The sequence below is a fragment of the Dendropsophus ebraccatus genome, chromosome 1, assembly GCF_027789765.1.
Source record: "Dendropsophus ebraccatus isolate aDenEbr1 chromosome 1, aDenEbr1.pat, whole genome shotgun sequence".
Taxonomy (NCBI): domain Eukaryota; kingdom Metazoa; phylum Chordata; class Amphibia; order Anura; family Hylidae; genus Dendropsophus; species Dendropsophus ebraccatus.
Window position 1 is genome coordinate 230,083,050 of NC_091454.1, and position 24,425 is coordinate 230,107,474.

The 24,425-nt window shown below is 45.6% G+C and overlaps 1 protein-coding gene across 2 annotated transcripts in view; it reads left to right on the plus strand.

The window, feature by feature from the left end:
• The window catches only part of LOC138769823 (UDP-GlcNAc:betaGal beta-1,3-N-acetylglucosaminyltransferase 7-like), a 43,267-nt gene that overhangs the window by 13,349 nt on the left and 5,493 nt on the right, over positions 1-24,425 (plus strand). The window contains exons 2-3 of one of the 2 annotated variants that reach the window (XM_069948624.1): positions 100-398; positions 5,084-5,593. In XM_069948624.1, the coding sequence (XP_069804725.1) occupies positions 353-398; positions 5,084-5,593 (556 nt within the window). In that variant the 5' untranslated portion in view covers positions 100-352. Of the gene's footprint in view, positions 1-99; positions 399-4,998; positions 5,594-24,425 lie in introns of both variants that reach the window. The other variant, XM_069948551.1, reaches the window with a different exon arrangement.

A 24,425-nucleotide genomic window follows, 5' to 3' on the forward strand; every position in this document is an offset into this window, starting at 1 on the left:
CTAGAATACATCATTGGAAGAGCTTTATGTCTTATAAGACACACAGACAAAAGTTTTAAAGGGCAAGCCTGGAATTGTTTTGTGTCTGTGTCATTCCAGAACAAGGGATGCAGCCAGTCTCACCCTGAGTCTCCGTCACACGCCCTGTGCACTCTGAGCATCTATTATCGTCTATTATCACTGCGTTATAAACCTCATTTCACAAAAGACGGATAATCCTGTTTTATGTGGTTTGAAGTTCTGTGTCCAGGATCGTCCCCACTGTCGCCGTCATCATCACCACTAATGAAACCTTGTCACCTCCTTGACGACTCATTCCAGGAGAAGAGATGGATCTGAGGAACCTGAGCGAATGCACAGTGCCTATACTGCTGTGGGGAGGACGGTGGTGCGTACATGTAAGTCATACCCAGGAGGTCTCCAGCTAATATATATGCTGGACAGAAGGGCTTAGAGGGGTCAGCAAAGTACCAGAGGGGCACACACCTCCAGAGGAGGCCAGGGCCAGGAGCTGATGGGGCTCACATATAGCTCCGGCCCCCCTGGACAGTCCCCTTAGGTAAAGATTCTTCTTTGTTACAGTGCAGAATCAGAAAACTCTAGACTTACTCTAATATTGTAAATATGGAAAGCATTATATAACTATATATAACTATGTGGAGTAGTGTAATAGAGAGGTATTGGCCAGCCTATAAATCCCCTAGATCCCTGTCCTGCCTATAGCTCCTTTCTATCCCTGTCCTGCTTATAGATTCCCTGTATCTCTGTCCTGCCTATAGATCTCTGTATCCCTGTCCGCCCTATAGACCTCTGTATCTCTGTCCTCCCTATAGATCTCTGTATCCCTGTCCGCCCTATAGACCTCTGTATCTCTGTCCTCCCTATAGATCTCTGTATCTCTGTCCTCCCTATAGATCTCTGTATCCCTCTCCTCCCTATAGATCTCTGTATCTCTGTCCTCCCTATAGATCTCTGTATCCCTCTCCTCCCTATAGACCTCTGTATCCCTGTCCTGCCTATACACCACTGTATCTCTGTCCTCCCTATAGACCTCTGTATCCCTCTCCTCCCTATAGATCTCTGTATCCCTGTCCTGCCTATATACCTCTGTATCCCTGCCCTCCCTATATACCTCTGTATCTCTCTCCTCCCTATATACCTCTGTATCCCTGTCCTCCCTATAGATCTCTGTATCCCTCTCCTCCCTATAGATCTCTGTATCCCTGTCCTCCCTATAGATCTCTGTATCCCTCTCCTCCCTATAGATCTCTGTATCTCTGTCCTCCCTATAGATCTCTGTATCTCTGTCCTCCCTATATACCTCTGTATCCCTGTCCTCCCTATAGATCTCTGTATCCCTCTCCTCCCTATAGATCTCTGTATCCCTGTCCTGCCTATATACCTCTGTATCCCTGTCCTCCCTATATACCTCTGTATCCCTCTCCTCCCTATATACCTCTGTATCCCTGTCCTCCCTATATACCTCTGTATCCCTGTCCTCCCTATAGATCTCTGTATCCCTCACCTCCCTATATACCTCTGTATCCCTGTCCTCCCTATATACCTCTGTATCCCTGTCCTCCCTATAGATCTCTGTATCCCTCTCCTCCCTATATACCTCTGTATCCCTCTCCTCCCTATATACCTCTGTATCCCTCTCCTCCCTATATACCTCTGTATCCCTCTCCTCCCTATAGATCTCTGTATCTCTGTCCTCCCTATAGATCTCTGTATCCCTCACCTCCCTATATACCTCTGTATCCCTGTCCTCCCTATATACCTCTGTATCCCTATCCCTCTCCTCCCTATAGATCTCTGTATCTCTGTCCTCCCTATAGATCTCTGTATCCATCTCCTCCCCATAGATCTCTGTATCCCTCTCCTCCCTATATACCTCTGTATCCCTCTCCTCCCTATATACCTCTGTATCCCTGTCCTCCCTATATACCTCTGTATCCCTCTCCTCCCTATAGATCTCTGTATCTCTGTCCTCCCTATAGATCTCTGTATCTCTCTCCTCCCTATAGATCTCTGTATCCCTCTCCCTCTCCTCCCTATATACCTCTGTATCCCTGTCCTCCCTATATACCTCTGTATCCCTGTCCTCCCTATAGATCTCTGTATCCCTGTCCTCCCTATATACCTCTGTATCCCTGTCCTCCCTATATACCTCTGTATCCCTGTCCTCCCTATAGATCTCTGTATCCCTGTCCTCCCTATATACCTCTGTATCCCTGTCCTCCCTATATACCTCTGTATCCCTCTCCTCCCTATATACCTCTGTATCCCTGTCCTCCCTATATACCTCTGTATCCCTCTCCTCCCTATATACCTCTGTATCCCTCTCCTCCCTATAGATCTCTGTATCCCTCTCCTCCCTATAGATCTCTGTATCCCTGTCCTCCCTATAGATCTCTGTATCCCTCTCCTCCCTATATACCTCTGTATCCCTGTCCTCCCTATAGATCTCTGTATCCCTGTCCTCCCTATATACCTCTGTATCCCTCTCCTCCCTATATACCTCTGTATCCCTGCCCTCCCTATATACCTCTGTATCCCTGTCCTCCCTATATACCTCTGTATCCCTGTCCTCCCTATATACCTCTGTATCTCTGTCCTCCCTATATACCTCTGTATCCCTCTCCTCCCTATATACCTCTGTATCCCTCTCCTCCCTATAGATCTCTGTATCCCTGTCCTCCCTATAGATCTCTGTATCCCTCTCCTCCCTATAGATCTCTGTATCTCTGTCCTCCCCATAGACCTCTGTATCCCTGTCCTCCCTATATACCTCTGTATCCCTCTCCTCCCTATATACCTCTGTATCCCTGTCCTCCCTATATATCTCTGTATCCCTGTCCTCCCTATAGATCTCTGTATCCCTCTCCCTCTCCTCCCTATATACCTCTGTATCCCTGTCCTGCCTATATACCTCTGTATCCCTGTCCTCCCTATAGATCTCTGTATCCCTGTCCTCCCTATATACCTCTGTATCCCTGTCCTCCCTATATACCTCTGTATCCCTGTCCTCCCTATATACCTCTGTATCCCTGCCCTCCCTATAGATCTCTGTATCCCTCTCCTCCCTATATACCTCTGTATCCCTCTCCTCCCTATATACCTCTGTATCCCTGCCCTCCCTATATACCTCTGTATCCCTCTCCTCCCTATATACCTCTGTATCCCTCTCCTCCCTATATACCTCTGTATCCCTCTCCTCCCTATAGATCTCTGTATCCCTGTCCTCCCTATAGATCTCTGTATCCCTCTCCTCCCTATAGATCTCTGTATCCCTCTCCTCCCTATAGACCTCTGTATCCCTCTCCTCCCTATAGACCTCTGTATCCCTGTCCTCCCTATATACCTCTGTATCCCTCTCCTCCCTATAGACCTCTGTATCCCTCTCCTCCCTATAGATCTCTGTATCCCTGTCCTCCCTATATACCTCTGTATCCCTGTCCTCCCTATAGATCTCTGTATCCCTGTCCTCCCTATAGACCTCTGTATCCCTCTCCTCCCTATATACCTCTGTATCCCTGTCCTCCCTATAGATCTCTGTATCCCTCTCCTCCCTATATACCTCTGTATCTCTCTCCTCCCTATAGATCTCTGTATCCCTGTCCTCCCTATATACCTCTGTATCCCTCTCCTCCCTATAGATCTCTGTATCCCTCTCCTCCCTATAGATCTCTGTATCCCTGTCCTCCCTATATACCTCTGTATCCCTGTCCTGCCTATATACCTCTGTATCCCTGTCCTCCCTATAGACCTCTGTATCCCTCTCCTCCCTATATACCTCTGTATCCCTCTCCTCCCTATAGATCTCTGTATCCCTCTCCTCCCTATAGATCTCTGTATCCCTGTCCTCCCTATATACCTCTGTATCCCTCTCCTCCCTATAGATCTCTGTATCCCTCTCCTCCCTATATACCTCTGTATCCCTGTCCTCCCTATAGATCTCTGTATCCCTCTCCTCCCTATATACCTCTGTATCCCTGTCCTCCCTATATACCTCTGTATCCCTGTCCTCCCTATAGATGTCTGTATCTCTGTCCTCCCTATATACCTCTGTATCCCTGTCCTCCCTATATACCTCTGTATCTCTGTCCTCCCTATATACCTCTGTATCCCTGCCCTCCCTATATACCTCTGTATCTCTCTCCTCCCTATATACCTCTGTATCCCTCTCCTCCCTATATACCTCTGTATCCCTCTCCTCCCTATATACCTCTGTATCCCTCTCCTCCCTATATACCTCTGTATCCCTCTCCTCCCTATATACCTCTGTATCCCTGTCCTCCCTATATACCTCTGTATCCCTGTCCTCCCTATATACCTCTGTATCCCTCTCCTCCCTATATACCTCTGTATCCCTGTCCTCCCTATATACCTCTGTATCCCTCTCCTCCCTATATACCTCTGTATCCCTGTCCTCCCTATATACCTCTGTATCCCTCTCCTCCCTATATACCTCTGTATCCCTGTCCTCCCTATATACCTCTGTATCCCTCTCCTCCCTATATACCTCTGTATCCCTGTCCTCCCTATAGATCTCTGTATCTCTGTCCTCCCTATATACCTCTGTATCCCTCTCCTCCCTATATACCTCTGTATCCCTGCCTATATGTCTGTGAGTTCTATCCTTCTGTATATGACTTTTTGCCATTCTGGCTGTGTATACCCTTTTCATCTCGTATACATTATCGCCATATACTGACCCCATCACATGTGTAATCGCTGCTGTAATATACATATTTCCTATGACTATATTCCACGGCTCTGTAGATTGACACTATAGAGCAGGGATAAGATATCTGATACATGTCGATGTCATGTATGTTAAGGCCGGTGATGTCATAGATGCACACCCAGTATCCAGCAGTGATGTCACCCTTATTATAGTATGAATATACATATGCACTACATTAGGTACACCATGCATCTCTATGCTTGAAGCATTGTCCAGTTACTTACAGACGGTCTAACTTTACTCTGCAGTGTATCGTAAGACGACGACGTCCTCTCATTGCCATCCTATCGCTCACCCTTTCCTGCACCCTCTCTCTTCTGGCATTGATTATAGTGGAAGAAGAGCCAATCTGGGAGCTTCCAGACTTACAGGACCCCTTTCCCGCCAACCTCAGCGCCCCCCCATCACTACGCCGCTCTGCAACTTTGTACGACACAAACTTTAGCTTTGTCCTGGACTTGTCTGAATATAATAAGACTTACCCGGCTCTTCAGAACTACAGATGCCGCGCTGTTATCGGGCTGCTAGGATACTGCCAAGTACACCACCCCCTCATCCTGATGGCCATCAAATCCCACGCATCAGCCAAGAAGCGCAGAGACGCCCTCAGAAAGACTTGGGCCAAAGAGCAAATGATTGGCGGCTACACCTTCAAGCCGGTTTTTTTAATGGCAAATTCCGGAAAGAAGAGACAGATGATAAGGCTGATAAAAGAAGCCTCGTTTTTCAAGGACATACTTCTGTGGGATTTCGGTGAGAGCCACCACAACTTATCCTTAAAAGAAAGGTGTTTCCTCGAGTGGTTGTATTATCGGTGTGCAGAGGTGAAATACATATTTAAAGGTAAGCTCCAGTAATATAAGCAAATGGGACTGGGACCTCCGGTGTTCAGCTCTGAGCTGTGGGAAAACCTGGCAGTAAGTGTTCAGCTTCCTTACAGCACCAGAAATTAAAGGACAAGTCTGGAAGGGGCAAAACTTTTCTAACAGCAGGTGCAGGGGGCAACATAAAAAAGGTACACCAACTGAGCTCTCCCCGTACCTCTCCAGCCATGGATGGCTGCTCCGGGATTTCCACCAGAGCCAATGTCCCAACCCGGCTGATGGACTGGCCGCTCTGCAAGTCAGTGACTGGGGCGGGATGCTGCTGCAGTGACTGATTGGCTGAGCGGACTGTCCTTTCAGCTGGGGTCACGCTGCTCATTGCGGGCACGGGGTTTACATGGGTTTATATTGCAACGTGTGCACTTCTACCATACCATACCAGTGGAAGCACACACTTCACGCTGGAAAAGTGATGGTCAGAAAAAGTAACCGTCCTTTAACAATCATCGGCTGATCATTGTCTTTTAACATGTTTAAAAATCATCATCCGCCGGCCATGCATCAATGAACGGCCAACAGCTGATGCTAGGGTAAAAAAATACTAAAGATTATACACACTTGTCCAGGCTCCCCAGGTGTCCTGCTGCATTTTTCCTGTGTTCTCCGCTCACCACAGCCACCTCTGGTACTTCCCAACCCGTCTCTGAAGTGACAGGCTGGTCAGCCAATCATCTGACGTGGAGTTGATTCGTCTTTGCCAGTGATTGAAGTGACAGGCCGATCAGCCAGAGACGGGATAAGAAGTCCCTGAGATGGCTGCAGTGGGCGGAGAATACAGGAACAAGGCTGGAGGACACTGGGGTAGCCTGGACAAGTAAGTATATCTCTTTATTACTGCACGGACATTACTAATGATATACAGCTCTGCCAGATATAGGTTCATTGCATGGTTAGAGTGTGGGGTCAGACTGTCTAATACGGCCCTAAGCCCTGTCAAACACTGTTAATGTTACAAGAAACTGATAATAATAGTTTTACATATTATAGTTCTACATATACCACTGGCAAGTGTTTATGTGCACAGTGCAAGTGGTGTTTATGTGCACAGCAATAATGCAGAAACAGATTGTTTGCTGTTGTGGTACCACAACGGTGATCCCAAACCTCCCCACAAGATGTGCAAAAAAGTATACAAGATTGAACCTGGCGCCGCAATCAGCTATGTGAACACTTATGTCTTACAATATAATGATCCCCAGCGATGCCTATTGCATCGCTAAAGCGCGTTGGCCTCTCCTGAGATTCTGTAGTGCTAGTGACGTCAAGAAACACACGGGACAACGCTGATACTGGTGGAAGCATTGGCGCTGGCCGGGGCAGGCCTGGCTCACAGTAAGGATTCCACTGGAAACACCTCTAACTACATATGTTGGAATTGCTCCTATGGTTGGAGAAGCTATTCGGCATATATGCAGTTTCCCTAACCTTCTGTGAGCAAACCTTGGCATTTTATAGATCATTTGGCTATGTTCATACATAGTAAGAGTACCGGCCGGATTATCTTTAGTGCAGAGTTGCATTTTTCCACCTACAGACCCACATGAGCCCTTATTTTTTGCGTCACTAATTGTACTTTGCAATGACGGCTGAACTTTTGCATAAAGTACACTGCGAAACCAGAAAAAAATTCAAAGTGTGGTGAAATTGAACAAAAAAAATATAACACATTTCTTTTATTTGGGGGGACTGTGTTTTTAAGCCATTCGCCCTGGGGTAAAACTGACTTGTTATATATGTTCCTCAAGACGTTACGATTACAACGATATATAACATGTATAACTTATATTGTATCTGATGGCCTGTAAAAAATTCAAACCATTGTAAACAAATATATGTTCCTTAAAATCGCTCCATTCCCAGGCTTATAGCGCTTTTATCCTTTGGTCTATGGGGCTGTGTCAGGTCTCAGTTTTTGCGCCATGATGTGTCCTTTCTATCGGTACCTTGATTGCGCATATACGACTTTTTGATCGCTTTTTATTACATTTTTTCTGGATTTGATGCGACCAAAAATGCGCAATTTTGCACTTTGGGATTTTTTCGCGCTGACGCTGTTTACCGTGCGAGATCAGGAATGTGATTAATTAATAGTTCGGGCGATTACGCACGCGGCGATAGCAAACATGTTTATTTATTTATTTACTTTTATTTAAAACCAGGGAAAAGGGGGGTGATTCATACTTTTATTAGGGGAGGGGGCTTTTTACTAATAACAATACTTTTTTTTTTACACATATACTAGAAGCCCCCCTGGGGTTGGGGTTATTCCCCCTGGGGTTAGGGTTATTCCCCCCTGGGGTTAGGGTTATTCCCCCCTGGGGTTAAGGTTATTCCCCCCTGCGGTTAGGGTTATTCCCCCTGGGGTTAGGAATATTCCCCCCTGCGGTTAGGGTTATTCCCCCCTGGGGTTAGGGTTATTCCCCCTGGGGTTAGGGTTATTCCCCCCTGGGGTTAAGGTTATTCCCCCCTGGGGTTAGGGTTATTCCCCCTGGGGTTAGGAATATTCCCCCTTGCGGTTAGGGTTATTCCCCCCTGGGGGACTTCTAGTATATACACTCTGATCTCTCATTGAGATCTTTGCTGTATACTTATACAGCAAAGATCAATGAGATCGGCACTCGTTTACTTTCGGCTGCTGCAGCTGAAAACAAACGAGTGCCGAGCCGGGGCCGGCGCCATCTTGGAGAGGTTCCCGCCTGGCAGCAGGTACGGAGATCGCTCCTCCGGGACAACGTCCCGGAGGAGTGATCTCACCCACTAGACACCAGGGAAGTGCTGCGTCTGGTAATCGGATGCAGCTGTCATGTTTGACAGCTAGCTGCATCTGATTACTGTATTAGCAGGCACGGCGATCGGACCGTGCCCGCTAATACCTGCGGTCCCGGACTAAAAGGGGCACCCGGAACCGTGGCGGTTCATAGCGGGGTTGCCGCGCGGCCCCGCTCTGAACACCTCTTACGGGCTCATGACGTACGGGTACGTCATGCGTCCTTAAGAGGTTAAAAAAAAAACCAATAAGTAGCATTACAATAAGAATGAGGACAGTAATAAGGTCAAAAGTGTCTTTTCTTATAGAAAGCAGAGTAGTGTAGTCACCGGAGACAAAACCATCTGAAACATGAGATCCTTCCGCATGAGATGCAAAGTAACAGCTCATATCTTAAATCTGCTGGCTGAAATCCTCGGCATTCCGGTTCATTGATAAGAACTTTCTCAGGGTGTTTTAAGACTTATTTAACAACATGTTGCAAGGAATAAAATCACAAACTATAGTAATTTATTCCAGTAGCAACTATCAGATCAGAAACACACAAAAACATAATGAGTTACTATTTGCAAACAGCGTAACCACGATAAGGTGGACTCATATCGAGGAAGACCCTACACTGTAATGGCCTCTCCGTGGCGTGTAATACGACTATGCTCTGGGCATGCAAGATGCATCTAATACCTGCAAAAATAATTGCACCACCTGGGTGGGACCACATAGAGGCAGCCACTCCCCCAACTGGAACACAGAAAAAATTGGTCAGTTCTCCTAGAACACCGTTCACACTAGGCAGGAGCACGTTGCCTAGATCAGAAGCTGAATGAAGATCTATCTGCTCCCCGAGCCCATCCCTCTAGAAGACTATAGGGCTCAGGCTAAAACAGTGGGGATCTCTTATTCTACCAGCTATGGATGTATTCCAAGAAAAATCCTTCCTCTTGTGGGCAAAGATTTTGTAAAGATTAGTTTAAGGGTCCTATTGACTAAGTGATTTTTAACAATGAATGGTTAATGATTGCAAATGAGATAGTTTATCGTTAACCTGAAACCGTTCACCATATTACATTAAAGGATAGTCATTAGTTGTGATTATTACTACAAACGTTTAATCCATCTGATCCCAGCAAATGACGTGGAATAATGCTACGTTTAAACAGAGCGATAATTCGTCCAATCGATTTTTAAGCAACGATTTGGCTTTTATAACGATCAGCGTTTAGACGGACAGATAAATCGTTAGAAAAATCGTTATTGCAATTGTTTTTAAGATCGCTTAAGCCCCTCCCACACATAGGATGAATCTTTGAAAGACTGTTTACATGAAGTGATCTGCAAATTTTTAGCGAACGACCAACCATGATTTGAGAACATGTTGAAAGATCACAATGAACAATTTCTCACCCGTCGCTCGATCCGATTATCGCTCAAATGCGATCGTTATCACAACAAAAAAATCGAAGCATAATCGTTCCAGGTAAATGCACCATTACACTGAATGATAAGCTGAGGATTGTCGAATTAACGAACGATTAGCAAAAGGTTAACAATGATTTTGGTGTCAGCACCAAATGAACGATAAATGATTTTTCGTTGGTCATTTGATCATTGCTGCATTTACACAAAACGATTTCAATTCAAATGGTATATTGATAATTCGCACAATAATCGTCCCGAGTAATAGGGCCCTAAAGGGGTTGTCCTATAAAGGAGATTGCAATTGAACTGAGAACGCCTGACCACCTTAGTAAGTCACAACCAAGAAGAGCAGGTTATCAAAACACTGCAGACACAAGGGGGAGTAGTCAGTCTATATCTCTCATACAGAATATTTTCAGAAATGCTGATACATTCAAAATATCCCAAATGGCGGACCGCCATGGACTATAAAGTAATTTATTCCACAGACATGTTCGGATGAGTGCGCAATTTCTTTCATAGATGTGTGTACAAGGGCGCAATTTATTGCAGGACAAGTTCCATTTTTTAGTGGCGCCATGTAATAAAAATTTTTAAGAGGTATAGAATGTAAAAACTTTGGCATCATTGTTTATTGGGTTTCATTTTTATGGTGTTCACAGAGCCGTATAAATAGGAAGCTAATATTATCCTGCAGGACTATGGACAGAAATAGAGTTACTATAATAAGGCTTCCTACGGACAGGAATAGTACTATTGGTTAGTGCATCCTATGGACAGGAATAGGGTCACTATTATCGTCCCAGACGGCATGGTGGAAGGGACTAGCTTGAAGAAGGTTCATCGGTTAGCAGAGTTGCTATTGGCTTAGGTCCTCTTCCTCCTATAACAATGTAGAATGCAGAATGAAGACGTTACAGATCGTGTGAAGTCGTTTCGGTTTCCTTCCCGCAGTTCCAACAAAACAATATGAATTTACACTATAACTGACAAATATGTTAAACGTGAAAAACGTGTCTAAAACCATGTGCAAAAATAGCCGATGCAGATCAGGTTGTGTGACTGACTTCCTTAGAGGTCTCGTTCCTAGGAAACAGACGTGTGCAGGAAGTTAACCCATAGTGACTCGTGACGGGTAAAGTGATGGAAGCTCCCAGGGAGTTAGAGCTCCGAGGCTCCTAAAAAGCCACAACATATAATACTCTTCTCCATACATTCAAACAAAATAAGAAAGGTAAATTACAGTGGAAGGAAAACTTCTCTATTTTTGAAAGAGTCCGGCCCTCTGTTTGAGGTGGCAACTGGGACAGGAGGATCTTGCAGAAGGAAATAGAGTGGATTTATAGGTTCTGCTCAAGAACCCTTGATGGCTTGAATGAACATCTCACCTTCACATGCTTTATTGAAATGTAGTGGTCCTTGCATTTTTTACACTACCCACCATGTACCTTAGGGGAGTGGTATTTTAAAGCCCTCTATTGCTGCTTTAACTATACGTTTTTCATAGGTTTTTGTATTTTGTACTGGCTAGGATAGGTACGATATAGTATTGTCCCAAAATATTCTTTACATTGTTGGGCAATTACAGTACACATAGGTGCCCGTTTTCTTGATGTCCAATAAGACAGCCTGTGCCAACAGTGTTTGGTATAATATATATATATATATATATGTAGACTAGGGTATTCTAGGGACCTATAGGGAAAGGTTCCAGACGGGATTGCCCTTTTTAGGGCAAGTGCTCCGTATTTTGGTTAGGACAACTAGGGAATTCTAGGGTGTAATAGAAGCCCTGTATCAATATTGGACTTTTGTCTTAATTTTGGTCGGAGGACAATATCCATACAGAGGGACCATGTAGAGCCTTCTTAGCTCTATCATCTTTCCCTACATTTTTCTGCTCCCCCTCTTTGTCTATCCCATAACACTAATCTCCTAATATGCCACTTGTGTATGGGATGTGATTGTTCCTACTCCATACTTACCTATCCTGGTCCAGCCGTTCTGTGTACTTCTGTGATGTCCAACTGTTCCAATTGTCATCTGGGATTTTTATTATTTTTCAATATACAACTAAGGGTATTTTTCTAATCAGGTGCCAACCGGGCGATGTCACCCACTATCATCAAATATATAATGATGTGGGTGTCAAAGCGGTCTTGGTAATGTTGCATCTTGTGGATGTATCGTATTGGCAACTGAGAATCTTTTAGCAATTCATCTAACTACAACATACAGCTCTAGGCTGGGTTCACACTACGTATATTTCAGGCAGTATTTGGTCCTCTTGTCAGGTCCTCATAGCAACCAAAACCAGGAGTGGATTGAAAACACAGAAAGGCTCTGTTCACACAATGTTAAAACTGAGTGGATGGCCGTCATATAATGGTAAATAATGGCCATTATTTCAATATAACAGCCGTTGTTTTAAAATAACAGCAAATATTTGCCATTAAATGGCGGCCATCCACTCAGTTACAACATTATGTAAACAGATCCTTTCTGTGTTTTCAATCCACACCTGGTTTTGGTTGCTATACAGCCTCAAATATACGTAGTGTGAACCCAGCCTTACTGTGTTAGATGTAGTTGGACATGTGCACTGGGCCGCTGGCCGGCCATCTTTGTGTTATGCATTCCAACCTGGAAAGCCTGAGCTACGGCTCCCCCAACGGTGATCTATATAGACCAGGGATTGGGAACCTTTGGCCCTCCAGCTGTTGCAAAATTCCCATCATGCCTGGACAACCGAATCTAAAGCTCTGGCTGTCCAGGCATGATGGGAATTCTAGTTGTGCAATAGCTGAAGGGCCGAAGGCTGCCCATTCCTGATATAGACTGAGGGGTGAGAATTATGTTATGGAGGGCGTGTTAGGTTTTCCGATTACCAGTATCTACCTATACCACAGCCCTGGATATAGTAGGACCACAGCCTGTCGCCACTTGCGATATGCGTTTTACACTGGACTGCATGAGGTCGGCGCGCGTGCGTGGATAATACCCTAGCTTGGGGTACACTGCCAACGCAAGAGGGGTGGCCCGGGAGGCATTGGCGCGAACAGCTGATCCTTTAAAGACACAAGGTGAGAGTATCGGCGTTCTCTTTGTATCTTCTTTTATCTATTAGGACATGGGAATCCGTGAGTGGCTCGCGCGAGCCTGGGCATCTTTCTTTATACAACATGTTATCATTGCTGACATTGCTCAGAATAACCCAATTGTTTGTGCTGTTTTGGTACCAAGGTGCACAGCACTATAGTGTGTTTTTTTATCATTATTGTTCTTATGACCCCTTATGTACTTGTGAGAGCAAGGTCCCCCGCCCCGTTTGTTCATAGGGTATATTTCTCTTACAAGTATGTATTTAGGTGTATTATTTCCTCGACAAGTGGTTTCCTATATGCTATGGGTGAGGTGGTTCTCAGCTATCATGCTCTGGCTTGAATATTGTGGGTCTCCTGAAGAGCCCAAACTGGTAGGTGAAACGCGTTGAGACCCTGCTACCAGATGTGTGGATGTCACCACCTCACATAATCTCCTCTCCATACATCTCTACCCTAATCTCCTGATACCTCCTCACATACTGTCCTCTCCTCTCCTCTCCATACATCTCTACCCTAATCTCCTGATACCTCCTCACATACTGTCCTCTCCTCTCCATACATCTCTACCCTAATCTCCTGATACCTCCTCACATACTGTCCTCTCCTCTCCATACATCTCTACCCTAATCTCCTGATACCTCCTCACATACTGTCCTCTCCTCTCCATACATCTCTACCCTAATCTCCTGATACCTCCTCACATACTGTCCTCTCCATACATCTCTACCCTAATCTCCTGATACCTCCTCACATACTGTCCTGTCCTCTCCATACATCTCTACCCTAATCTCCTGATACCTCCTCACATACTGTCCTGTCCTCTCCATACATCTCTACCCTAATCTCCTGATACCTCCTCACATACTGTCCTCTCCTCTCCATACATCTCTACCCTAATCTCCTGATACCTCCTCACATACTGTCCTGTCCTCTCCATACATCTCTACCCTAATCTCCTGATACCTCCTCACATACTGTCCTGTCCTCTCCATACATCTCTACCCTAATCTCCTGATACCTCCTCACATACTGTCCTGTCCATACATCTCTACCCTAATCTCCTGATACCTCCTCACATACTGTCCTCTCCTCTCCATACATCTCTACCCTAATCTCCTGATACCTCCTCACATACTGTCCTCTCCTCTCCATACATCTCTACCCTAATCTCCTGATACCTCCTCACATACTGTCCTCTCCATACATCTCTACCCTAATCTCCTGATACCTCCTCACATACTGTCCTCTCCTCTCCATACATCTCTACCCTAATCTCCTGATATCTCCTCACATACTGTCCTGTCCATACATCTCTACCCTAATCTCCTGATACCTCCTCACATACTGTCCTCTCCTCTCCATACATCTCTACCCTAATCTCCTGATACCTCCTCACATACTGTCCTCTCCTCTCCATACATCTCTACCCTAATCTCTTGATACCTCCTCACATACTGTCCTCTCCTCTCCATACATCTCTACCCTAATCTCCTGATACCTCCTCACATACTGTCCTGTCCTCTCCATACATCTCTACCCTAATCTCCTGATACCTCCTCACATACTGTCCTCTCCTCTCCATACATCTCTACCCTAATCTCCTGATACCTCCTCACATACTGTCCTCTCCTCTCCATACATCTCTACCCTAATCTCCTGATACCTCCTCACATACTGTCCTCCCCATACATCTCTACCCTAATCTCCTGATACCTCCTCACGTACTGTCCTCTCCATACATCTCTACCCTAATCTCCTGATACCTCCTCACATACTGTCCTGTCCTCTCCATACATCTCTACCCTAATCTCCTGATACCTCCTCACATACTGTCCTCTCCATACATCTCTATCCTAATCTCCTGATACCTCCTCACATACTGTCCTGTCCATACATCTCTACCCTAATCTCCTGATACCTCCTCACATACTGTCCTCTCCATACATCTCTACCCTAATCTCCTGATACCTCCTCACATACTGTCCTCTCCATACATCTCTATCCTAATCTCCTGATACCTCCTCACATACTGTCCTGTCCATACATCTCTACCCTAATCTCCTGATACCTCCTCACATACTGTCCTGTCCTCTCCATACATCTCTACCCTAATCTCCTGATACCTCCTCACATACTGTCCTCCCCATACATCTCTACCCTAATCTCCTGATACCTCCTCACATACTGTCCTCTCCATGCATCTCTACCCTAATCTCCTGATACCTCCTCACATACTGTCCTGTCCTCTCCATACATCTCTACCCTAATCTCCTGATACCTCCTCACATACTGTCCTCTCCTCTCCATACATCTCTACCCTAATCTCCTGATACCTCCTCACATACTGTCCTCTCCTCTCCATACATTTCTACCCTAATCTCCTGATACCTCCTCACATACTGTCCTCTCTATACATCTCTACCCTAATCTCCTGATACCTCCTCACATACTGTCCTCTCCATACATCTCTACCGTAATCTCCTGATACCTCCTCACATACTGTCCTCTCCTCTCCATACATCTCTACCCTAATCTCCTGATACCTCCTCACATACTGTCCTGTCCTCTCCATACATCTCTACCCTAATCTCCTGATATCTCCTCACATACTGTCCTGTCCTCTCCATACATCTCTACCCTAATCTCCTGATACCTCCTCACATACTGTCCTGTCCATACATCTCTACCCTAATCTCCTGATACCTCCTCACATACTGTCCTCTCCATACATCCCTACCCTAATCTCCTGATACATCCTCACATACTGTCCTGTCCTCTCCATACATCTCTACCCTAATCTCCTGATACCTCCTCACATACTATCCTCTCCATACATCTCTACCCTAATCTCCTGATACCTCCTCACATACTGTCCTCTCCATACTTCTTTACCCTAATCTCCTGATACCTCCTCACATACTGTCCTCTCCTCTCCATACATCTCTACCCTGATCTCCTGATACCTCCTCTCATACTACATCCACATGGTAAGGGTGGGTTCACACTGAGGAATCCACGCATAAAAGTTCCAGCGGAATCCGTCGCACGATCCCCGCTTGCACGCATTTCCACCCTGCCATAAACTCCATTCTATGGTTGGACGAATTGCGCCGTCCGCCAAAAGAATTAACATGTCAATTCTTTCAGTGGACGGTGGAATCTGCCTGTGGATAGAATGGAGTCTATGGCACAGGCAGAGATGCAAGCGGGCATGAGCAACGGGAACTTCTGTGCGGATTCCTTAGTGTGAACCCATCATTGCAGTACTGTGAAAGTGACGGCATGTGTAGAAAGCAGGCAGACCACACAGTTAACTATAACAACAATTCTTCTTTAACTTCTTAACTTCCAAATCTTAGTAGAACAATGCCATGTCCGTCCTGACTGGTAACACACAAATTGTCTCGCTTGGGTAAAGCTATGCCCAAATGTTAGCTTAGCAGTCACTGAGTATTACTTCAAAAAATAATGCTCCATTGAAACCCTTGAATGGAATAAGACATCGAGCTTTGGTGAATTGACCATTTCTCCACAACCAAGGTAATCTTCATTCATAGCATTTATCAATTTTAGGATGTAAATAGACATGAGCGAACCTTGGGCATGCTCGAGTCCATCCGAACCTGAACGATCGGCATTTGATTAGCGGTGGCTGTTGATGTTGGATAAAGCTCTAAGGATGTCTGGAAAACATGGATACAGTCAATGACTATATCCATGATTTCCACATAGCCTTAGGGCTTTATCCAACTTCAGCAGCCGCCGCTAATCAAATGCCGATCATTCAGGTTCAGATGGACTCCAGCATGCTCGAGGTTTGCTCATCTCCAGATACAAAATTTCTCATATACTCGATCTGCTAGATCTCATTCGCACATTGTTTGATGGAGTTTTGTGGCGGGCGTCTAAACTTTTCCAACACCGTATTTAAGGAAGACTTGTTGCTTTGTGATGCCTCTAGGAGCTTTGCTTTTTCTACCTCATACATGGTGCCAAAAGTTGCAAACATATCACCAATGTGTGCGATTGTCAGAAGTGTTGGTGTTTCTGTTTAAAACTCATATAGCCATTGTTGTTTTCTTTCAAACATATTCTCGCACACATTTTCAGAAAGAGTCTAAAATGGTCTTGTGTTGCTCCAAAACTAAGCGTGCCTTCATCATTTTATTTGACTCTATCGACGTCCACACGTTGGCTTTAGCAATCATTTGACTTCTTTCATCTTTACAGACAATATAATGCCTCCATAATTCCATTTGGATTACCACTTATGTGTATACGTTTTTTGTGCCACTGTATAGAGTCCCTAAACTTCTCAGTCTCTTCCCTCAGCCACAAGTCGGCAGTTAAAGGAATATTCCACCCTGAATTGCTGTAACTTTTAATACGTTGCTGCCGAGGTGTAGAACATAACAAATAGCTTTTTATTACAGTTTGTGCTCCCCCGGTATCCTCCTATGTCATCTTCAGTCTCCCACTGAATGATCCTGCCTCCGCTTCCGATACTGACTCACCTGGCAGTGATAGTCCACTTGGCGCTGTCCCATCTCAGTTAGTGATTGGCTGAGCAGGCTGTTAGAAGTTAATACTAAGTGGAAGACCCCTTTAAAGTGACCCACAGTTGTAGTAGGCAATAATCCTCCTAGAGGAGCACAGGCTGCTTGATTGAATGGCTCTCAGTGGTTTACTAGTGTTACTTGATGTTCCACAGCTTTTATTCAGTTTCGAGCTACAGGGTGTAGGCTGAAAACTTTAGCGTCTCTTAATTGACCAGGCCGAGCCAAAAGCTTATCAGGTCCTGAATTCTTCTCAAGCGAAAGAAGGCTCTGCATTTTCCTCTAGTCTTTCTCTGCACTGACTTCTCAATACTGACTAGACCTCTCTAATCTAAACAGCACATCCTCATCCCAGCTAGGGAAGGGGTTGGTGGCCAAGCAGACCTTCTTCTTAGAACCTTCATTCTATATGGGCGTATAGTATAATACCCTTGGATATTTGCCATTTCACAGTTTAATCACGAACATAAAATAAGCCTTGCTTCTTTAATAGACATTTACAGGGAGAAAGTAGTGCAACACAACTATAAGAAGCAACAAGGTAATATATTTGGAATGTAACTAACTGCTGAGAACCCACATAGTAGGACACAAACACTTTGTAGATCACTGTGGTTTATCACTTAGTAGTCTGACAGCTTAACCATATACACTACGGTTCAAAAGTTTGGGGTCACAGTGAAATGTCCTTATTTTTGAAGGAAAAGCACTGTACTTTTCAATGAAGATAACTTTAAACTAGTCCTAACTTTAACCCCTTAAGGTCCAAGCCAATTTTCGTTTTTGCGCTTTTGCTTTTTTCATTTTATGTTTAAAAGTCCATAGCGCTTGCATTTTTTCACCTAGAGACTTATATGAGTGCTTATTTTTTGCGAAACCAATTGTACTTTGCAATTACAGGCATAATTTTTCCATAAAATATGTTGTGAAACCGGAAAAAAAAATCATTTGCGCTGTCAAATTGAAAAAAAAACGAATTTGTTTTGATTTCGGGGAGATTTGCATTTACGCCGTTTGCCCTATGGTAAAACTGACTTGTTATGCATGTTCCTCAAGTCGTTACGATTACTATGATATATAACATGTATAACTTATATTGTATCTGATGGCCTGTAAAAAATTCAAACCATTGTTAACAAATATATGTCACTTAAAATCGCTCCATTCCCAGGCTTATAGCGCTTTTATCCTTTGGTCTATGGGGCTGTGTCAGGTGTCAGTTTTTGCGCCATGATGTGTTCTTTCTATCGGTACCTTGATTGCGCATATACGACTTTTTGATCGCTTTTTATTACATTTTTTCTGGATTTGATGCGACCAAAAATGCGCAATTTTGCACTTTGGAATTTTTTTGCGCTGACGCCGTTTACCGTGCGAGATCAGGAATGTGATTAATTAATAGTTCGGGCGATTACGCGCGCGGCGATACTAAATATGTTTATTTATTTATTTATTTATTAATTTATATTTATAAAATGGGAAAAGGGGGGTGATTTGGACTTTTATTAGGGGAGGGGATTTTTTATTAATAAAAACACTTTTTTACTTTTTTTTTTACATGGACTAGAAGCCCCCCTGGGGGGCTTGTATATACACAGCAATGATCTCTCATAGAGATCAATGCTGTGTATATACACAGCAAAGATCGATTAGATCGGTCATAGATTACTATGGCCTGCTGCAGGCCATAGCAATCTATTGCCGAGCCGGGATCAGCGTCATTCCGACGCTGAAGCCCGGCACGGCCAGAAGAACGGATCTCCCCCCCACGATCGCATCGTGGGGGGGAGATCCGACCCACTAGACACCAGGGATGTGATGTCTAAAGCCCTTCAATGCAGCTGTCAGGTTTGACAGCTGCATTGAAGTGCTTAATTAGCCGGCGCGGCAACGGGACCCGCGCCGGCTAACAGAGGCACTGCCCGGCTGCACGTGTCAGCCGGGATCAGCGCCGTTCAGAGCGTGGTCCCGGCGGGACCCCGCTCTGAACACTCCCCGCGGCGCCATGACGTATTAGATACGTCATGGGTCGCTAAGGGGTTAAACAAATCCACTCTATCCATTGCTAATGTGGTAAATGACTACTCTAGCTGTAAATGTCTGGTTTTTGGTGCAATATCTACATAGGTGTATAGAGGCCCATTTCCAGCAACTATCACTCCAGTCTTCTAATGGTACAATGTGTTTGCTCATTGGCTCAGAAGGCTAATTGATGATTAGAAAACCATTGTGCAATCATGTTCACACATCTGAAAACAGTCTAGCTCGTTACAGAAGCTACAAAACTGACCTTCCTTTGAGCAGATTGTGTTTCTGGAGCATCACATTTGTGGGGTCAATTAAACGCTCAAAATGGCCATAAAAAGAGAACTTTCATCTAAAACTCGACAGTCTATTCTTGTTCTTAGAAATGAAGGCTATTCCATGCCAGAAATTGCTAAGAAATTGAAGATTTCCTACAACGGTGTGTACTACTCCCTTCAGAGGACAGCACAAACAGGCTCTAACCAGAGTAGAAAAAGAAGTGGGAGGCCGTGTTACACAACTAAGCAAGAAGATAAGCACATTAGAGTCTCTAGTTTGAGAAACAGACGCCTCACAGGTCCCCAACTGGCATCTTCATTAAATAGTACCCGCAAAACACCAGTGTCACCATCTACAGGGAAGAGGCGGCTGCCGGATTTTGGGCTTCAGGGCAGAGTGGCAAAGAAAAAGCCATATCTGAGACTGGCCAATAAAAGAAAAAGATTAAGATGGGCAAAAGAACACAGAGATTGGACAGAGGAAGACTGGAAAAAAGTGTTGTGGACGGATGAATCCAAGTTTGGATGACAAAGAAGAACGTTTGTGAGACGCAGAAGAAATGAGAAGATGCTGGAAGAATGCCCGACGCCATCTGTTATACATGGTGGAGGTCATGTGATGGTCTGGGGTTGGTGCTGGTAAGGTGGGAGATTTGTACAGGGTAAAAGGGATTGTGAATAAGGAAGGCCATCACTCTGCACCGCCATGCCATACCCAGTGGGCAGCGCTTGGTTGGAGCCAATTTCATCCTACAACAGGACAATGACCCTAAACACCTCCAAATTGTGCAAGAACTATTTCCAGCAGAAGCGGCAGCTGGTATTCTATCATAGGTAATGGAGTGGCCAGCGCAGTCACCAGATCACCACCCCATTGTGGGAGCAGCTGGAGCGTATTGGTACGCCAGAAGTGCCCATCCAACCAATTCAACTTGTGGGAGCTGCTTCTAGAAGCGTGGGGGGCAATTTCTCCAGCTTACCCCAACAGATTAATAGCTAGAATGCCAAAGGTGTGCAATGCTGGAATTGCTGCAAAAGGAGGATTCTGGGACGGAAGCAAAGTGTGATGGAAGAACAATGTTATTTCACATACAAATCAGTATTTCTAACCTTCTCAATGTCTTGTCTCTATTTTCTATTCATTTCATAACGTATGGTGGTAAAAAAGTGTGACTTTTCATGGAAAACACAAAATTATTTGGGTGACCCCAAACTTTTGAACGGTAGTATATATGTACAGGAATGTCACCATTTGATTAGCCCCCAAACGGCTGTTTCCACATTTTCAATCATACACCAATAGTAATAGGTATCACAATGCCTATACACCTTTAATAACAGACAGCTTAACCCCTTAACGACATCGGGCGTACCCATACGCCCCCGTTGCCTGGGCTTTAACGCAAACGGGCGTATGGGTACGCCCGATGTTTCCCCGATCGCTGCGTGTTCACACACAGCGGTCGGGGAAGATGGCCTGCTATAATGTATAGCAGGCCATCTTAGCTTCACGGCACGGGGGGTGGTTAACACCCCCCGTGCTTACGATCGCCGCTATAGGCTGATCAATTCAGATCAGCCAATAGCGGCGATCGGAACCTTTCCGGGTCATCGGTGACCCGATGACCCGGAAAAAAATGGCGGTCGGTGCTGTCCGAGGACGGCACCGACCGCCATTACTGTAAAAAGTAATGTTGATCGCCGTGCCACCGGCCCGATCGCCGTGAACGGCCGGCCGGCCGTTCACGGCGATCGGGCCGGTGGCACGGCGATCAGAGTCCCACAAAATAGTAAATACCTGCCCTGGACCCCTCAGCTAGAGAGCCGAGGGGTCCAGAGCAGGTATTTGTACATTACTCACCTGTCCCGGGCTCCTGATCGGCGTCTTCCGGGTTCGCGGCGTCCTCCGTCATTCCGTTCGGTCTTCGGGTCTTTCCGGCGGTCCTCGTCGTCTTCTTTCGGCTATTTTCGGCTCCAGCCTCGTCATTTTCCGGATTTTGCGCTCTGCTGCCCCCTAGCGGCTGATATGTGTAATACACTTATCAGCAGCTACAGGGATATTCAGAATATAAAAAAAAATTATTTTTTTTTCCCAAATTTTTTTTTTTCTATTTTCCGCACCCTATCGCCGCTGAGTGTTGATCAGCATCGCACGAAAGTGCGCTGCTAATCAGCAACTCCTCCTTTTTGGCGTAGGGTGTTTTTTTTCTATATTCTACTGCCACGGTCTGCTTATAAGTGCCGCACATAAGTGCGGCATTTATCAGCAACTCCTTTGTTGGCGTAGGTTTTTTTTTATACTTACTGTAAAAAAAACACGTAAAAAACACTACATTACACCACACTACATTGAATAAAGTTTGACACTACACCACTACATACCCCATATACCAATCCCCATATAAAGATGGCCCCCAGGGTGTTTTCGGCGTCAGAGGGATACGTTATTATTGCCTCCGACACCGAAACAGCCAGTGAGGATGAATGGGGGGGATCCTTCTTTCCTCCATTCATCCTCATCATCCAGTGACGTGTCTGGGGGTAGCGTAGCGTACGCTGCCCCCCAGACACGTCTTTTCCGCCAGTACCGTCCCAATAAGAGATGGCGGTATGGTGTGAAATTCTACAAACTCTGTGAGAGTACCTCAGGGTACACTTACAGATTTCGGGTACGTGCAAACTGCGGAATGGCGAAGGATAACCCTTTGTGCATTCCGCAGCTGGCACCCGCCGGCGGACTGATGCGGGCGCATGTCTCTATCCGTGTCATAGACTCCATTCTATGCACGGGCGGAATCCGTCGTCCATCCAAAGAATGAACACGTTGGACGGAGAGCGGAATCCGCCCGTGCATAGAATGGAGTCTATGACACGTGTGGAGACGTGCGCCCGCATCAGTCCGCCGGCGGGTGCCAGCTGTGGAATGCACGAAGGGTTATCTGTCGCGATTCCGCAGTGTGCATGTACCCTTAGAGTGTATGAAGGAAGGGACACCCGAATCCAGCCCCCAGATGCCCCCAGATGCCCCCTCCCCCCCCATCCTCGGAGTTAATGGGGAGATCGTCCGGGAACTGATCTTCCCACTGCTGGATAAAGGTCACCACCTGTACGGGGATAACTTTTATACCAGCACCCCCTCTTCCGGTCCCTCGCTGCCCTGTAGCTTGCGGCACGATCCGTAAATATCAGAAGTAGTAATAGCGCCCTAATATTTAGCAGCCATGGAGCGGACCCAGCGCTTCTGGATATGAAGGACCCCGTATCGCACCAGGACAACATTCTCCAGGTGACGTCCCCCACACTGGAGAACAGGAGACCCCAGAAGAAGTGCAGAGTGTGGGGTAACAGGGGGATCAGGAAGGACACCATTTTCCAGTGTGACACCTGTCCTGATCGCCCCGACCTCTGCATACTGGATCGCTCCAAGGCGCACCACACGTCACTGGGGTTCTACATTATCTAAATTCTGTCCCTTATTCCTATTTCAGGGGTCACGTTGATTCAGGGATTATTCTGATCGCCATTATGGATTCGGGAAGGAATTTTTCCCCTGTGATGAGGCTACTGTCGTCTGCATTACGAGGGTTTTTTGCCTTCCTCTGGATCAACACAGGTTGAATTTGATGGACACCTGTCATTTCCAACCTTATAAACTAATAATTGGCCTAATACTCCCAAATAAATTAGAATTGTCCCTTTTTCCCCAGCTAAATAGGTATGGCCGCCATTCCCATTAGAGGATGCCATGATGCAATTACAAAGCCTCTGTGCAGCCAGGACAGTAGAAACCCCCCACAAGTGACCCCATTCTGGAAACTACACCCCATAAGGAATCTAACAAGGGGGGCAGCGGGGATATGGCCCCCTGGTGACGGCCACATTTGGGACGTGAAAATGAAAAAAATTGTATTTTTTATTTTCTCGGCACATGTTCTACGTAAGTGCCCGTCACCAGTGGGGTCCATATGCTCACTGCACCCCTTGTTAGATTCCTTATGGGGTGTAGTTTCCAGAATGGGGTCACTTGTCGGGGGTTTCTACTGACCTGGCAGCACAGGAGCTTTGTAATTGCGACATGGCCTCCATCCTCCATTCCAGCCTCTAAATGGCGCTCTGTCCCTTTGGTGACTTGCCCTGTGCCCATATGGCACATTATGCCCACATGTGGGGTATTTTCGTACTCAGGGGACACTACCCTACACGTTTTGTGTTCATTTTCTTTTTTAACCCCTTGTGGAAATGGAAAAAAATCAAGGCTAGACCAACATTTAGTGTAATTTTTGTAAAATTTTTACTCTAAATTATTAATCTTGTCATGTTTTTTCATTTTCACAAGGGGTTAAAAGATAAAAAAAAACATTTAATGTGTAGAGCAATTTCCCCTGAGTACGGAAATACCCCACATGTGGACATAAAGCGCCATGCGGGTGCAGGGTAAGCCTCCGAAGGGAAGAAGCGCCATTTGGTTTTTGAAGGCTGGATTTGGATGGAATGGATTTCGAGGGGCCATGTTGCATTCAAAAGGCCCCTGTGTTGCCAAGACAGTTGAAACCCCCCACAAGTGACCCCATTATGGAAACTGCACCCCTCAAGGAATGTAACAAGGGGTGTAGTGAGCATATGGACCCCACTGGTGACGGAC